The sequence below is a fragment of the Physeter macrocephalus genome, chromosome 14 (genome assembly GCF_002837175.3).
Source record: "Physeter macrocephalus isolate SW-GA chromosome 14, ASM283717v5, whole genome shotgun sequence".
In the NCBI taxonomy this organism is placed as follows: domain Eukaryota; kingdom Metazoa; phylum Chordata; class Mammalia; order Artiodactyla; family Physeteridae; genus Physeter; species Physeter macrocephalus.
The window spans coordinates 102790255-102808767 of record NC_041227.1 but is presented as its reverse complement, the minus strand read 5'-3'; the positions used below and the strand labels follow the sequence as shown (position 1 = coordinate 102808767).

General features: G+C 37.0%; 1 protein-coding gene across 2 annotated transcripts in view; it reads left to right on the top strand.

Annotated features, from left to right (window-relative positions):
* The first annotated feature begins 9260 nt into the window (after positions 1-9260).
* The window catches only part of DHX40 (DEAH-box helicase 40), a 52078-nt gene continuing 42825 nt past the window's right edge, over positions 9261-18513 (top strand). Inside the window, exons 1-7 of one of the 2 annotated variants that reach the window (XM_024127704.1) lie at positions 9261-9368; positions 10270-10437; positions 11460-11605; positions 13088-13207; positions 13407-13634; positions 14225-14291; positions 15260-15391. In XM_024127704.1, coding sequence (XP_023983472.1) covers positions 9317-9368; positions 10270-10437; positions 11460-11605; positions 13088-13207; positions 13407-13634; positions 14225-14291; positions 15260-15391 — 913 coding nt within the window. In that variant the 5' untranslated portion in view covers positions 9261-9316. Of the gene's footprint in view, positions 9429-10269; positions 10438-11459; positions 11606-13087; positions 13208-13406; positions 13635-14224; positions 14292-15259; positions 15392-18513 lie in introns of both variants that reach the window. The other variant, XM_024127703.1, reaches the window with a different exon arrangement.

The following is an 18513-nucleotide window of genomic DNA, read 5'->3' as shown; positions in this document are numbered from 1 at the left end:
TATGTGTCCATAAGCAATGTTATTATTTTTTGTGTTTAAAATTTTATTTAAATGTTATCATGCTGTAAGTACACTTTTGCAACTTTACTAATATAGTAGAGTTTATTTCTACTTTCTTATTTTGTGTTTTCTATTTATCTTGCTTTTATTTCACTTCCTTTTCTATACTTTCCTGCCTTCTATTACATTACTGAGTTATATTTTTCCCCACTTCTGCTGGCTTGAACATTACACCTTAAAAAATATTAACCTTGATTTATTATGGGAATAAAAAGGATTGTCTCTGGTAAACAGGTGGGGTTTCAGATTTATTTACATAAACATTTATGTGATACATAAAAAGTATCAGAAAACAAACTATGCTATTTTCTTATAGGCTTACACATTTTGAAATCTATCTTTTCTTCACTGTAATTATGTATAAGCTTTAAACTTTTTTTTGTTTTATTTAGTTTTCCTTGGATTCTTTCTCTTTTGGTGAGAAGTTCATGGTTGTCAAGTATATTTTTTTCATAGTAGTAAAACTAACAAGAACTTAACTTTGCTTATGCTTTACATTTATATAACAATATACACTTCTTTCTTTTTATTCATTCAGTGTTTACCCTTAAATTTATAACATGCACACGCAACCAAGACTAAGATATCGTCAGCCTCTTTCGAACAATATACAATCTTAGAAGCTTCAACCCTCTCATCATTCTTTTTATTTTTTTTAATTTATTTATTTTATTATTTATTTATTTATTTTTGGCTGCCTTGGGTCTTTGTTGCTGGGTGCGGGCTTTCTCTAGTTGCCGCGAGCGGGGGCTACTCTCTGTTGCAGAGCTTGGGCTTCTCATTGCAGTGACTTCTCTTGTTGTGGAGCACGGGCTCTAGGCTTGTGGGCTTCAGTAGTTGTGGCATGCTGGCTCAGCAGTTGTGGCTCGCGGCTCTAGAGCACAGGCTCAGTAGCTGTGGAGCACGGGCTTATTTGCTCCCTGTGCGCAGTATTTCTCTAGTTGTGGCGAGTGGGGGCTACTCTTCATTGCGGTGCGCAGGCTTCTCATTGCGGTGGCCTCTCTTGTTCCAGAACACGGGCTCTAGGCACATGGGCTTCGGTAGTTGTGGTGCATGGGCTCAGTAGTTGTGTCTTGTGGGTTCCAGAGCACAGGCTCAGTAGTTGTGGAGCACGGGCTTATTTGCTCCACGGCATGTGGGATCTTCCTGGACCAGGGTTCAAACCACTGTCCCCTGAATTGGCAGGCGGATTCTTAGCCACTGAACCACCAGGGAAGCCCCATTCATGTTATTATAGTAATTTGGTTTCACCTTTTCAAATACCCTCTCAACTTAGAAATAAGTATCAATATTGCTTTTTAACACTCAATATTAATTTAGATTTACCAGTATTTTTTACTAACTATTATGTCCACAATTAGTACTTATAGCCAATGCTTTTTCCTGGCTTCATTGTCCTTCATCTTGAAGTATATACTTGAGCATATTTTAAGCAGCAATTTATTACTATTAAACTATTTTAGTATTGGTCTGAAAATAACTTCAGTCTCACTTTCAAATGATACTTTGAGTATAGACTTCTTGATTATTTTCCCTTAACAATGTGGTAATACCTGTCATTCTATTGTCTAGCCTCTATTTTTATTGATGAGAAATCTGCTGATAATGTATTATTTTTCCCTTGTAGGAAATGTTTTTTATCTTGTTACTTTTAAGATTTTCTCTCCTTCTGTTGTGTTCTATGTTTCACTTTGTTTAGGTATATATCATTTTTATTTTTTCCTGTTTGTGGCTCAGTGATTATCTACTCAAATATTGCTTCTTTCCTATTTTGTTTATTCTATCACTCTGGAACTCCTTTTCAATATATATTGGGTCTTCTCAAGTCTAGTCTCCATATCTCTTAATTTCTTTTTCATATTTTTCATCTCTTCATAGTTATGTGCTGCATTCTGAGTGATTTCCTAAGCTCTGTCTTCTACTTTATGATTTTCTCTTGACTTGTTTAAACTGTCCATGGACTTTTTAATTTCAATGAATATATTTTTAATTTTTAAATTAAATTTTAATTAAATTTAATTTTTTACATTTAAATTTTTAATTTAACTTTTTAATTTTAATTTTATTATTTTTATAAACCTTCCTATTTGTTTTTGTAATGTTCTCTTGTTTCATTATTGATCTATTTAAAAAAATCTTTTTAATAATTTAAAACATTTGTAAAGTTTTAATAAAAATAAAGTTAGTGACACATTCAATAAGGAGGCCACAAACAGTTGGCAGAAAGAGCAATGGCCTGAGATTTGGAAAGCTGTACCCTGGACTTGGCACTGCCTCTGTCTAGCTGTATGACCATGGGCAAGTCAATGGAGATATTAAGGTCCCAGTTTCCTCATCTCTAAAAGGTGGGCTGGCACTCTCTACAGTTTAAAAGTCCATAATTCTAGGTAGTGCAGAGATAGTGTCATAGGAAAATACCTCAAAATTCTGACACTACTAAATGGAATGAAATGAGAGACAGAAAAACCGAGACACAAACTGCTCTTTTTATTTATTTATTTATTTATTTATTCAGTTTTTTTCTTTTTTCATTTATTTAGATTTCACATATAAGGGATAGCATACGGTATTTGTCATTCTCTGTCTGACTTATCTCATTCAGCCTAATGTCTCAAGGTCCATCCATGCTTTCAACCACTTTTTTAATTCAAGTATAGTTGATTTACAATGTTGTGTTAATTACTGGTGTACAGCAAAGTGACTCAGTTATAATATATATACATTCTTTTTCATATTCTTTTCCATTATGGTTTACCACAGGATATTGAATATAGTTCCCTGTGCTATACAGTAGGATCTTGTTGTTTATCCAAACTGCTCTTTTCAAATAGGGTGTAATAATTGGAAAGTAAAGTGAAAAAACTGAAAAACAAAAAGTTGAAAAAAACACTCAAACAGGACCTATCACAGATTTTAACTGTATAATTTAAAAGTGTAAGTCTCCACTTCTGCTACATTTTTCTCCTATAAAGAAATGATGCTTGAACAATTGGATATCTATATGAAAAAAAGAACCTTGACCCATACCTTGTACCATATACAAAAATCAACTCAAAATGGATTATAAACCTAACTATAAAAACTTTAGAAGAAAACACATGAGAAAATCTTTGTGACCTTGGATTAGGCAAAGATTTCTTAGGTAACACACCAAAAACACAGTCAAAAGAATAAACACTGATAAATTGGACTTCATCGAAATTAAAAACTTCTTCTCTTTGAAAGACACAATTAAGGAAACTAAAAGGCAAGCCACAGACTAGGTCAAAATGTTTGCAAAGTACATATCTGAAAAAGGACTTGAATCCAGAATCCATAAGGAATTCTCAAAACTTAATAATAAAATAAGTAACCTCTCCCTCCCACACACAAGTGGGCAAAAGATTTGAACAAAGATATGCAGACTACAAATAAATACATAAAATATGTTCAAAATCATTGTCATAGGGATATGCAAATTAAAACCACAATGACATACCACTACTACCTATTATTAGAATGGGTAAAACAAACAGACAAACAAACTGAAAATATCAAGTCCTAGCAAGAATGCAGAGCAACTGGAATTCTCACACATGGCTGGTAGAAGCACAAAATAGACCAGCCACTTTGGAAAAAGGGTTTGGCAGTTTCTTGTAAACATACGTTTATCATTCAACCCAGCAATTCCACTCCTAGGTATTTACTCAAGAGAAATGAAAACATATGGTCACTCAAAAACCTGTATATGAATGTTTCTATTGACTTTGTGCATAATCACCAAAAACTGGAAACATAAATGTCCCTGAATTAATGAATTGATAAATTGTGATACATCCATACAGCAGAATACTACTCAGCAATAAAAAGGATTACATTTTTAATACACACTACAACTGTATTCGACTACAGCTGAATCCCAAAGTAATTATGCTGAATGAAAGAAGCCAGATCAGAAAAGAGTACATACTGTACGATTCCATTCATTTTGGAAGAGGCAAAACTAAAGAGACAGAAAACCAATTAGTGGTTGCCAGGGCCTAGAGGTGAAAGAAGTGATTGACTACAGAGGAGCACAAGGGAATTTGTTAGAATAATGTAACTGTTTTATATCTTTATTATAGTCGTGGTTACATATCATATGCACTTGTCAAAATTCATAAAGTGCATACAACTATACACTAAAAATGATGCTTTTTACTACTTGGAAATTATGCCTCAATAAACCTTACCACACCCCCAAAGACTTATATACAGGCTCTATCACAGATTTTAATGGTCATACTTGAAAGCATAAGCTCCTTTCTTTCTCCTACAAGAAAATTGTATCATAAGTAAGAAATCAATAAGGACAACAAAAACTAAAAAATTTAAATGTAAAATACTTGCAATACAAAATCTGTGTGCTTTGAAATAAGTAATATTAAATATGTATGGTATTTACTTGTTAGTAATTTCAATCTTTTTCACTTTTTGGTTTTACAAGTTAAATGTCAATGAAAGTTTGTTTTTTTTTCTAGAGAAATAGTACTGTTTCATTTTTCCTTCAAATAATGTTGATGCTGAAGTTTCTCAGATAAACCCAGCTTGCCACCTTCAGGCAAATGAAAGATTTACAGAGACCGTCACCAGCGATAGAACATCAATTTTGCAGATTTGTCAATCATCCATAATTAATAATATCTTGGTCACCCTATTCATGTCTTTGTGAGATTTCCTCTATCCAGAATCTTTCCCTGGCATTTATTGAAATCTTTCCAACCTTCAAAGCTCAATTCAAATGCCATTAACTACAAAAAGTCTTTCCTCATCACTCTAGCTAGTTTTTCCTCCTTTAAATATTTAGCTCCTTGACTGCTTGCAGGTAGTGATAATCTCTTACGCATATTTTTATGCCTCTTTATGGATATTAAGAAGGGTGAATAATATAGTTGTGCATTCTAATATTTACTGAATGAACACATGAATGAATGAATGAATAGGAAGTTAGAGTACCCATTGAGCTTTTATTTGAAAGAGTTCCTATTTTACTGATAGAATAATGGGAATGCCACACATTCATGCACGATTATACGCATATGTGTAAAGCACCAGTTTTCACTGATAATGACTAAAAGTGTCTCAATTTTTATTGACCTCTCAATTAAATGATATTATTGATGAATGATTAATGACTGCTTGGTAAGTGGCCTTGTGATACTTACTCAAATCTTAATATCTGGACACCAAAAAAAAAAAAAGAGAGAGAAGAAAGTAGGATGATGTTGTTTTTTACTTTTGAACTGAAAGGTGGGTACTTCTCTAAGTTCTACGGTATAGCCATCTAAATATTTTCCTCCAAATGCCTAAATTGCTAACATCCTACATGCATGTTAATAGAATATGTAACTAGCATGGGATCCACTACCTCACTCATAGGAAAATTCCCTATTGTTTCTGTCTAACTCTGGTTAGGGAGTGAGGTTCTTTATGCTTCCATTCCCTCCAGAACGTACAAGCTCCCCTCTCTCTTTCCAGGCTTACATGTATCCAGGACTGCTAAGTGACTAACTGGTCACAGTTTTGGTTTTTTATTTACTTTTAAAAGGAGGAATGGTCCACACTTCAGACGGCTTATCTTCTTGAATGCCTGCCACTAGAACTTTCTAACGAAAGATTTTCTTTCTCTTGCCTACTTTGAGGGCTCCTTATTCCTTTGATCAGTTCTTCCTTTCTCATTACATTCTCCCTTCTCTCTGCCCTCTCTAGGCTCAGTCTTATCTGTCTGAGAGAGGCAATAACCAGTTCTTCAAGCATGCACAGGAAGCTCTGATCTTGGCATTTAGGTTAGCAGTGTCCTTGGATCTTTGTTTCTGCTTTGGTGAGGGCTGGGGCGGAAGAAAGGTCTTTAGTTTACAAGTAAGACAGAAATAAAGGAGGGAAATAGGGAGGAACAATCAGATTCATATTTTGGGATACAAATCTGTCACAAATGCAGATTCATTATACCTACTTTGACTAAAAGTTTGTTCTCTCTCTTCCAGACCTGCATTCATTCTCAAAATGTGAACTTGCTTTTTCTCCCTCATCAGTACCTCTGTGTTTCAAGTCTCCTAAACAGACCTTCTAATCATACCCCAATGATACCATTGACCATGAATCATCACACATACACTGTAGCAGCAGCATCTTTTTCTGGCTATTCTCTTCTCTCCTTTCATTTACCTTAGTTGATTCTAACCATACATCTCCAAATGCATTAAGTACCTTTTCAGTTTGCCCTCTATTTCTCTTCCCACCCACTTACAGTCTGGCTCCTATCTACTTCTCTTTACCAGACAACTATCGTTTTGGTCAAATTCATGGATTAAAAAAAAAAATCCATGAACTTTGACACTATTGCTCACTCTCTTGACTTCCTGTTATGATTAGCTTTCTACATGCTGCCATTTGTCTGGTGTTTTTGACTTTCTGTATTTCATTGTATGAATATCTTTGATAATTTTCCTTTCTACCCCAGTTAAACTATAACAGTGGTTCTATTCTCTCCTTTCTTTCTTGAAGAGGATTTAAAATTCTACTCCATTTAAAAAATCTAATACTGAGCCTCTTTCCTGTCTTCTGGATGCTCTGAAGTAGATTGCTTAGATTCAAGAACATTTTGAAAGACTGCTTATGAAGCAATAGCAGCAGGGTGTAAGTCATACTTTTCACACTTCTTTGAATATCATTTCCTTCAGGTTTTTTTATTATTTATTTATTTATTTTTTTTTTCCTTCAGGTTTTTTTAAAAAAATTAATTAATTAATTAATTTTTGGCTGTGTTGGGTCTTCGTTGCTGCACGCGGGCTTTCTCTAGTTGCAGTGAGCGGGGGCTACTTTTTGTTGCGGTGCGCCGGCTTCTCATTGTGGTGGCTTCTCTTGTTGCGGAGCATGGGCTCTGGGCACACGGGCTCAGTTTCTCCGCAGCATGTGGGATCTTCCCAGATCAGGGCTCGAACTGGTGTCCCCTGAATTGGCAGTCAGATTCTTTTTTTTTTGCGGTACGCAGGCCTCTCACTGTTGTGGCCTCTCCCGTTGCACAGCACAGGCTGCGGACGCGCAGGCTCAGCGGCCATGGCTCATGGGCCTAGCCGCTCTGCGGCTTGGGGATCTTCCCGGACAGGGGCACGAACCCGCGTCCCCTGCATCGGCAGGCGGACTCTCAACCACTGCGCCACCAGGGAAGCCCGGCAGTCAGATTCTTAACCACTGCGCCACCAGGGAAGTCCTCCTTCAGATTTTTCTTTTTCTACCCAAAGATAACAGGAAATAGATTCAGTGTTGTTGAGAACACTGACTTTTCTTCTCAGATTAAACCCATGTATTTTCTATTTTCATTCTATATTTGTATCTTGTTTGCCATTGCAATTTGTAAACTCACTGAGCAGGAAATAGCTGTTGTTCTTTCAATATGGAATAGCCCTAAGTACATGGTTATTAATGGTGACATGTTTTAAACGTCCTTGGTTTTAAAATCAATAACGTTAAACAACATTTGAGTTTTTCACTTTTACTTTTCTTTATTCTTGGCTTGCAGGTTTTATTCTGGATACTCTCACTATGTGCTTCTCATACAAGAATGGAGTCATTCTATAATAGTTGATTTACAAACACTGGAAGAAAATATATCAGCCACCAAGATTTAGATAATTCCATCTCCCATTACAGTACAGTGGTATTAGTGTGACTTTGAAATCTAGTTGTATTACCTCTGTTTTGAGGCAAATATGTGAGCTTTGATTCCCATATATGAAAATTAGTGATAATAACCTACTTGTATGGGTTTTTGTGAAGAATAAGTGAAAAAATTTATATTACTTTTGACTGCTAAGTGCTCAGTAAATGGTAACTGTCATTGGCCTGAACTGATTCTGCTCATTTTCTTAAAAGTGACCACCATGCCCTGTACTCACCAATACCTTGCCTATACTACAAATGTATTTTTGCTTTTTTTGTGGTTTTTCTGAGTTGTGATATTTTGAATTCTAACAGAATGCAGGATGTTGGGGGATTCCTTTAATGGATGAGAGAAATCTGGGATATTCTCCTATTATCTCATTTATTCCTGTAGCTCCCAGGTTTGGAGATATAAAGCTGTTAGAAAGCTGCTCTCACTCACTTGCATTTTAGGAGACGTTAATCAGTCCCATTTAAAAGGAGTTGGTATACATATATTTTAAATAAGCACAGAAAAATCTTGGAGTCCAATGACATCTTTTGAAGCCTGGTTGGATAGGAGAATAGTGAACTTTAGTTAAAGTGACGACTTCAGCTGTCTTCTTTGGCAGTAAGTGTTGGTTAATTCTAACAGCAGGAATGATTGAAAAGTCCAAGAAACAATCTTCTTGCATGGATTTTGTTACGATTGACACTGCTTACAAAAATGTAAGGTTCTATTACAGAAAGACCTGCTTCCCAAAGTACCTTTTCTGAAAATTCACCCCACCCCGATTGTTGTATATCTGTTTAATTTTTCAGTTCTTGTGGTTTCCAAGGACTCCACAACCATTAAAAGTGAGCTTAACTCCTCTGGAGCTCAATCATTCATTCATCCATCAGCGAATTCAAAAAATATTGACGGTCCAGTTTGAATCACTTTGCTGTGCTCCACGTACCATGATTTTCTAAAGTTGCTGCCCTTGCGTCTAGTTGGGGGAAAGGGGTAGAAAATAAACATGGAAATAAATTAAAATGCAGGGTCCTATGAAGGAACTGGACAGCGTGGGCGACCTAAGTTTTGGACACTACGGAAGTAGAAGTTCAGCTCTGCAACTCATGAGCTGCGTGCCTTGAACAGGTCATTTCAGGATGAGCAAGGTGAGAATGTCGTGGAACGCCGAACTCTAGGATGGTTCCGCTCCTGGCAAAGGATCACATCACTGTAGGTGTATGAAGGTAGGATAGGCTTGCAGTGACCACTGAGAAAAAAAGGTGTCGCCTGGCCCTTTTGCGCACAAGAGGAGAAACAGGAGGGGTCCCTTCGGGACTTCTGGGCTGGCTTCGCCGGCGGAGCCACAGCGCACGCCGGCGTTTGGCGGGAAACACTCGAGGGTGGGCGCTCTGCTCTGGGCCGGGTCGCGAGGGTTAGGCAGCTCTCCGGCTGCCTCGCGCCACGTCATCGAACAGCTCCTCCTCCCCTCACTCGAGTCGCACGCGCGGAAGTAAACACCTTGACGTCATCAGGGCGCGTCTTCGCCTTTCCCCTCCCATCTTCCCAGAACGGTGGACGTGCTCACCTCCGCTCCGGGCCAGGTCTATGTCCCGGTTTCCCGCCGTCGCGGGCAGGGCGCCAAGGCGGCAGGAGGAAGGTGAGCGATCAAGAGACCTCCAAGAAGAGCGGCCTTCGGCAGTTCCCATCGCGGATAGAGGTGCGGTCCGCGGGACGCTACGGAGGCCAGCGGGAGTTATGGCATGGGGGTTCTGGGAGGGGTTAAAAGTCCGCCTTAGGCAGGCAGAGAAGAGTAGCGGGGGAGGCCGCAGCGTTCTTGTCGCTCTCCAAGCCGGAGGCGAACTTTGCATCCAGTGAGGACTTTGGTCTAGAGGGGGGCGGTCCCAGACTCAAGTTGGGTGAAAACCCTGCTGGGGGACAAAAAAGTGAACCCCAACGCCGAAACGCGTTCTGCTCTTAAATGGGCTCATAAAGCCTTTGTTCTCTACCCATCCATTCCCCCCTCCCCCCCTCCGCCCCTTCGTCGGGCCGCCAGCCTGCCTTCGGGTACGGTATGAGGGAGCCAGTTTCCAGGAGCCAGTTTCCATGGTTACCCACCACTTGGCCTTCTGGGATATCAGTCACTCTGAACAGGGACCTAACTTGAACCGTGAATCAGAAGCAAACACAGGTGGCGTTTAATTCAGCTGAGAGTTTTTCTGCTGTGTTCCAGGTTTTGGTCTATTTTGTTTAATAAAATTGGGTTTTGTGCTTCTGTATAGGTATGCTTGCAAATACATTGCCTTGTGCTAGGCTTAACTTTGTCAGCTACTTTGAGTCATGCATTAGCAAATGCTCAAGTTGATTTCACTAAAAAGTTGCTCTGGGTTTATAAACCCTCGCTTGCAAATTGGATGTAGGTGATTTAACTGAGGAGTCATGGGTTGATTATTTCCAGCCCTAAAATTCTATTGTCATTCCCTTTTCAGTTTTGGGAGATTGAATCAGAGATATCTTTACAGGCCTTTGAATTGCACAATTTTTTCCCCCTGTCATTACAGAAGAGAAAGGATGCACATCACAGGAGGGAGGAACTACTCCAACTTTTCCTATTCAAAAACAAAGAAAAAAGCTTATTCAAGCTGTGAGGGACAATTCATTCCTTATTGTTACTGGAAATACAGGAAGTGGTAAAACAACTCAACTCCCAAAATATCTATATGAAGCAGGTAATTTTATTCTGGGAAAATATTGGGAGTACTTTAAAAATATCCTCTTAAGAGCCAATAGGACTTCTCTATTACGCAAATGCCCATCATTTGTTTTACAGTCCCAGTTCTTCTCTTGGCACACTGTCCCTACATCTTCCTTGCTTTTTTACGGTCTTATTTCAGATTAGTTGAAATGGCGTTTTCAGTTATCATAATTCCAAGTAGAATTATAGGTAGATGTTGATTCTGTGCTATAGAATAAGGTTGTCTTGCAGTAGACTGTTGACCATTGGATACTGAAATAATTTTCAGAGTGGAGGGATATATTGATATCTGCTGCTGACATTAGTATTTCTTGGTTCTATCTCCAGAGTGTTATCAGGTAACTATTTATTCCTTGACTCTCCTAACACCAAGCCAGCTAACAAATTATCCTTACGCTGTCTTTCCCTTCAATACGGTAAAACTTTCTATCATAAGGTTGGTATAGAGCAAAATTATGTTGGATATTATAAAAATTTCATAGTGTATATTAACTTACTCTAATGCTTCAAATCTGAGATGCCGTCTATTAAGACATACCACTATTTTACATACTATTAATAAAAAAAATGCCATCAGTTATAAGATGCATCTCCCTTTCAAAGATATTAAAATAGTAAAATATGCTTGTAGAATCTATGAAAAGTGGTATATTTAAACTTCTGTGGCAAAGTTAAATCCATTTTAGGAAGTGTGTGTCATTTTATGGATTCCTAGGGGTTAAAAATTCTTGGCTTACTCTTTATAGTAAATCTTTAGACTGAAATTGAAAAAAATTAATTGAAATATATACATTTAGAACGGCTATTAATATGTATTCTTATTTTTAATTAATACTTAAATTTCCATGGTGCAAATGTAATACAGTGTGTTGTTAATTGGCAGAGTTTTCCTTTAGAAACACTTGTTCAGTTTGTATTGATTGACCAGAAACAATTTAGCTCTAATGAGAAGCAATTGTTAACATTTTTGTGTTTTTTTACCTCTGGTTTTGATAGGGTTTTCACAACATGGTATGATTGGTGTGACTCAACCACGAAAAGTAGCTGCCATATCTGTTGCTCAGAGGGTTGCTGAAGAAATGAAATGCACTTTGGGATCCAAAGTAGGATACCAAGTTCGTTTTGATGATTGCAGCTCTAAGGTACAAAAGTTTTGCTTGTATTTAATTAAGTACTATAAATTTATAGAAAGAGTAAGAAAGTGATGAAAGATTTTGACTTCAAAATTCCATTTATATTTTAAAGAAACAAAGCCTCAGATTAGAATTAATTTGTGTTGCCCATTGTTAATGCTCTAGTCCTGGGCTGTCTAATTCATCCCATTTTCTCCCTTCTCAATTAGTTTATGTGACAGTTATGTTGATTTTTCACAGGACTCTCATGTATTTTAGCTGTAAGGATCCTTGGCATGTAACTTACATATGTATTCTTTAAAAAATTTTTTTATTGCAGTAAAATACACATAAAATAAAATTTACCATTTGTATTATTTTTAAACCATTTTTAGGTGAACAATTCAGTGGCATTAAGTTCATTCATAGTGTTGTGTAACCACTACTGCTATCTATTTTCAGAATGTTTTCACCATCCCAAACAAAAACTCTGTATCTACTAAACAGTAACTCCACATTCCCATCTCCCCGCCCCTAGTCCCTGGTAACTTCTATTCTGCTTTATGTCTCTATACATTTCCATATTCTAAGTACCCTCTACAAGTGGAATCATACAATATTTTGTCCTTTGTGTCTGGCTTATTTCATTTAGCTAAAGTTTTCAAGGTTCATCCATATTGTATGGTTGTATTCTTGAAGTCAGTGGAAAACTGACAGCTTAATGAACAATGTCATTGAGCAAGTATTTATTGAGCATCTTCTATATTCATGGCAATAGTTCATAGCTACAATTTACATTCCTTCAGGATTTCTTAATCCTGTACCAAATACAAAACAATCTCTGATTTGCCTATGGTCCCCGATAGGAATGGCAACAGTGGCAAAGAATGACTCCCCAAAATACTGTCTTTCCCTTCCTAGTGGTCACTGCTAGGGATTTTTCTTTCTTTTTTTCTTCCTTTGTTTTATGGATATCATTGCTGTTAGCTCCTCCTCTGGACCTTACTCTCACCTTGTTTTAATTCTAGTCAACTGACCCTATTTTTGTAACAGGAAAGTGGTCAAGGAAGAAGAGAGTGAGAGAAATGGTGCACCTACCTTTTCTCTTGAGTCCTCTAAAATAGCAGCTGAGACAGGGAGATGAATTCCATTTCATTATTGTTTTCCCACAACTTGCTCACCTGAAGTCATTGCCTTATCTTGACCACTTTCCACTGACTTCCTTATTTCCTTCCTTGTATTTCCTTATTGGTCACTTTTGTTTGCTTTATCCCAGAATATTCACCTTAGTTCCTTATCCCTGTCTCTGTATAGATCACAAGTTTCGTAATTTACCATCCACGTTATTAGGCATGTTATTAGACTATTTTATGTACTCTTATTTCATCAGATTAGTTTGGTCACTTAATATCTGTACATCTGAGGGGGAAAATTTAGTTTGCAAAGCAGGGATGGATTTCTGTGATTTTATTTTTATGTATATGTTAATGTATTCTGCTGTTTGAACATTAGGAAACAGCAATCAAATACATGACTGATGGATGTTTACTGAAACATATTCTGGGAGATCCAAATCTTACCAAGTTCAGCGTCATTATATTGGATGAAGCCCATGAGAGAACTCTGACTACAGTGAGTATTTTACTGTATTGGTTATTTATTAGACAGTTTACTTCTTTTGGGTAGCTTTGTACTGTATAGTGAATTGCCTTCTCTTACTTACATTTTAATCTATTCAAATGGGAATCCTTTGGTTAGGAAAGCAAAATATTTAAAATAAATTGGTTGTTATGTACACTTGTGATTTATTAGAAATTTACTTTTCTTTCAGGACATCTTATTTGGTTTATTGAAGAAGCTGTTTCAGGAGAAGTCTCCTAATAGGAAGGAGCATTTAAAGGTCGTAGTGATGTCAGCAACTATGGAATTAGCCAAGCTCTCTGCATTCTTTGGAAATTGTCCAATATTTGATATACCTGGAAGGCTTTATCCGGTCAGAGAAAAATTCTGCAATTTGATTGGTCCACGAGATAGAGAAAATACTGCATATATTCAAGCGGTATTACTTGGCATCCTTTTTATGTCTTTTCTGTATCTATGATCCTCGTTGATTGAGTAGTTTGATAATTCATTTGTCTCTATTATTTTAATGACAGCCCTCATAGGTCCTAGGACTTTTTTTTTTTTTTTAAGATTTATTATTTATTTATTTACTTACTTTTGGCTGTGTCGGGTCTTAGTTGTAGCACGTGAAATCTTCGTTGAGGCATGCAGGATCTTCTGTTGTGGAGTGTGGGCTCTTCTATGTGGTGCACGGGCTTCTCTCTAGTTGTGGTTCGCACGCAGGCTCCAGGGCACGTGGGCTCTGTAGTTTGCAGCACGCGGGCTCTAGTTGAGGCGTGCAAGCTCAGTAGTTGTGGCACGCGGGCTTAGTTGCCCCGCGGCATGTGGGATCTTAGTTGCCTGACCAGGGATCGAACCCACGTCCCCTGCATTGGAAGGCGGATTCTTCACCACTGGACCACCAGGGAAGTCCCAGGTCCTAGGACTTTTGAGAACCAAATTTAATTTTTCTGTGGAACTAGGGGAGGTGGTGGTGGTGGTAGGACTGTATTTCCACTAGCATATTATGCTTGTTTCTTGCTTTAGATTGTGAAAGTGACCATGGATATCCATTTGAATGAAATGGCTGGAGACATCTTGGTTTTTCTGACTGGTGAGCATTCAGTACCAGGTTTAAAAATTTTACTGTTTGTACGAGGGAGTGGGGCACCATGATAGAGTGTTACCTTTGTTGGAAAATCTAGGCTCTACTCATGTTATCCTAGCCTTTTATGATTTTCTGAGTAGTTTTAGTTATTATATCTACTACAAGATATATAAGGTAATTCTACACTGCCCTAAAAACCATGAGTCTCATTAGTAAACATAGGTAAAATACACTGACCTTTTAGGAGAAAGATATTAAATGGTAAAATATTAATATTTTTATTACTCTATCTTATATAGAGCTGTTAACCACACTAAACAGTCCTGGATCTGAATGATTAATTTCATTATTTCAAAAGACATACTACTAGCTCCTTTCTTCTTTGAGTGGTGGGATGGTACTATGTGGTAGCAGTACATAAGGTGTGGAATCCATGTCTCATAGACAAGCCTTTTTTGGAGGTCAAAAATAGAATAGTTAAATCTCAGACTAGTGTGATTTTTTCAAGTAGCAGCATCCTACTAACAGATATGAGTAATTTCATGGCTCACCTTCTACACTGCCTTGTACGCATGTCAGAAGTGAGACATTGTAACAGTCTCTTAGCCTTTTTGAGATGCTTAAGTATTTTGAAATACACCTAAATGTTGTATCTCCTGGACTAGCCTCCCCTACGGTAATGATTAACTTTATTGAGTCTTCCTCAAATGTACCATATTAGCAAGATGAAAGGCTTGATGATTATAAACATTTTTATTCCTTTAGAGATTTAAATTCCTTGGAAACTTTCTTCTATTTTTAATTTTATTATTGTTGAGATTGAGTATAGTTTATGTGTTCATCTACCTTAGATCAAATGAGAGATTTAAAATAACTATTATGTAAAACCAATATTAATCTAGAAGGGTTTTTTCTTTATTCTTAAATTAATTTTGCTGTTCGGTTGCTGACATTATTTTCTCCCCTCATTTCAGGTCAGTTTGAAATCGAAAAAAGTTGTGAGTTACTTTTTCAGATGGCAGAGTCTGTTGATTATGATTATGATGTCCAAGATACCACTCTAGATGGCTTGCTAATATTGCCGTGTTATGGATCTATGACAACAGGTAATTCCTCACTAGAACAGAAAATTTGATTTTTAAAACTTTTCATTGAATAATAACATGTATACAGAACAGTGTGCAGATCTTAAGTGTTTAGGTCAGTGAATTTCACAAAGTGAACTCACCTTTGTAACCAACACCCAGATCAAGAAACGGAGCATTAGGAGAACCAACCAGCATCCCTTTGAGAGAAGTGATTTTTTTTTCCTGAAGTCTTTTCACATTCACTTTTTCAAGACCTTGGACATCTATCCCCCTTACTATTGTTAAGAGTGGGCTATGTCTTCTCCCAGCAGAACAAAAATATTGTTGGTAATTTTTTGAAATTAAGGCTATAATTCCTTGATAGTAGTACCATAAGTCAAATCTAATTTGCCACTGCAACGGAATTTCTAGAAATCTTATATATCCAGATATATCTGAAACAAACCAGTGGATTGTTTTCTTTTTATGTAACTACACTCATTAGTCTACTTTTCAAGTACGATGTTGTTCTTTTTTAAGTTCATAGAGCAAATGCAAACTCTTATCATTCTATTTGTTCATAATAAATGTTGTTGAATGAGGTTTAGAATTTGTTTTATAAAACTATTTTGTTACGGAATTTGACTTGTAAAAGCAAAGGGAAGTTAACCTGCAGCCTATTTGAAGTTTGATTGGGATTAGCATTTAATGTAATGCAAAAAGCACTTAAATGTTTTTATATTTTACGTGTAGTTTTGTTTTTGTTGAGTAGGTGGTTCTTATCCTTATATTAACGAAAAAAGTTCAGGAATATATGTGTTGGTAAATAACCATAGACCATGTGCTATTTTGGAAATCCCTTTTGTGATGATATTGGGCCCTTGCTCTCAACATTGAGATCTATTTTAGATTTTTACATCTTCAAGGGAATTTGTAGGGTCATTATTAGATATTTAATGTTCTCATTTTTTTTTGAGATTTTATCTACTAGCTTTTATAATTTACTTTATAACTGATAAGATAATTCAAAACCTGTTGCAGTTGCTTTGTTGTTAACTATTAACAATATATATTTTTTTCTTTTTCTATATAAAGTAAGTAATTTCATTCTTTCCATCTTACTGCCATATTGAAAATAATGTTCTCTATCTGCCATTGCTTCTTGATTATCTTCCTGAAATTCAGTTTTTGTACTATTAAAGTTTGCTAGTGACCTCCTATTCCTCAAATACCATGGCTTTTTTCTATTTGTATTTTGATTTTGTGTTAATATAAGTCTCCTTAAATGCTGTTGTTTAGGATAATTATTTGGTTCTCCTGACCACTATTTCTATAAGGCTGCTGTCTTCCCACCCTCGCTGGCCTTTGTTCCCCTCTGAGTGTGACTGTTCCCTAAGGTTTCATCCTTAGCTTGCTGTTTTCTTAGAATTCTCTGTTTTGGAGAGGTTGGCTCCTAGGATTCACCTGTCACTTTGTGATGACTCCTGAAAGCTGTCTCTAGTTCAGTCTCCTGCACTCTAGACCTGCTGGGTCTCACAGGGCTTTCTGGTCTGTGCATCCTAGATCATACAATCCAAACAAGTGGCAACTCCTACAGGTTTTCTTTTACCTTTATCTTGTCCAGATCATTCATTTTTCTTTTTTTTTTTTCTTCATTGTCATCATTAGAATTGGGATCCTCAGTTTGCTTTCCTGAGCTGTTAACATATCCTGCTAACTTGTTTTCCCTGATTTAATTTACCATCCTACCTGCCATGATAAACATAATCTTCCAAAAGCACAGCTCTGATTGTGTCAGTCTCCTGTTGGGTACCTTCAGCCATTTCCTATCGCCAACTGAATTATAATGCCAACTTAATAACTTGGTATTCATTATCCTTCCAGTATGACTTCAAGCAGCTTTCAGCCCTAATTCCCAGTGTATGTGATTTTCTTTGTTGGTGTATATGCGTAAATGGTAAAGATGTGGGATTGGGTGTGAGTAGAGCCATTATTAAAGGGTTTTGTTTGTTTATTTTAGTTTCCCTTCCGGTTCCAAGGACACTGTAAGGGTGAGCTACTGGTGATCCATTATGATCATAACAATATTTATTGTAGCAGTTTATAACAATGTAAAGAAGCATTCAGATGGAGCTGATGAGGTACTAAGTAATGGGTGATGTGGAGTTGGATGAAGTAGGGAGAGGGGGCAGGTTCCTGGGATCTAAGGCTTTCTTTCTAAGCCTGGTAAATACAATATAGCACTTATTTTCTTTATTACTGCTACTTTGGGTTGTGGGGAGAGACACATAACATTATCATATTATTTCCTTTATTTCCTGTTAGCTTCAGGAACAGAAAACTTGCACTTGGGAGTGAGGAGAGGGAAGAAGAGTTTCTTGCTCATAGCCTGGAGTGAGGGGGTACAAATGGACCTAGGTTTAGTGAATAAGTAAAAATTATGAGGTGTATATTTTATATTTGCTCTTATTTCTGGGCTAGCCATGAGGGTGGCCGACTATTTTAAAGGGACATCTTAAAATACCTCCCTACTTGACATAAAAAATTCTCATCTGTCAAATGTGAAGAGGTGCTGTGGTATCCCTTCTACTACCAGGGTCATATGACCCTGCTCCTTGGGCTGAACTCCCCCAAGCCCCACCCTTTGTGATGTTCACTCAAGCTCAAAATGTAAGAGATGTTTTTGATTTCTTTTCTTCCCACAACATTTTTATGACTCCGTGTTTGCTCTTTCCTGAACTTGTACTCCTCCTTTCCCTTTTATTCTCCCCTTTCACTGGTTGAAATATGCTATTTTGTTTCACAAGTGCAACCAACTTCATAAAAACCTTTCCTGATTTCCCTCCTCACAGCTGGTTTTTATCTCTTCTTCATTTGAACCTCATTGTGCTTTACTGTATCTCTTGTGGCACTTAACACATTTATCTTGTGTTACTTAACACATTTATCTTGTGTTACGATTGTCTCATCCCCTCTATGAGATTTTGAACTTCCTGAGGACAAGTACTAAACATTGAAAAAGTCCTGACTAAGTATTTGTTAAATTGAGTTCCAGATTTTTTACTTTCTGCTGGATATTCTATTAATGTCTTGCACCAAACACTATGTCTGAACCTTTTTCTTGTTTCTCTCAAACCATTTCCCTCTTCTGACTTCCCCCT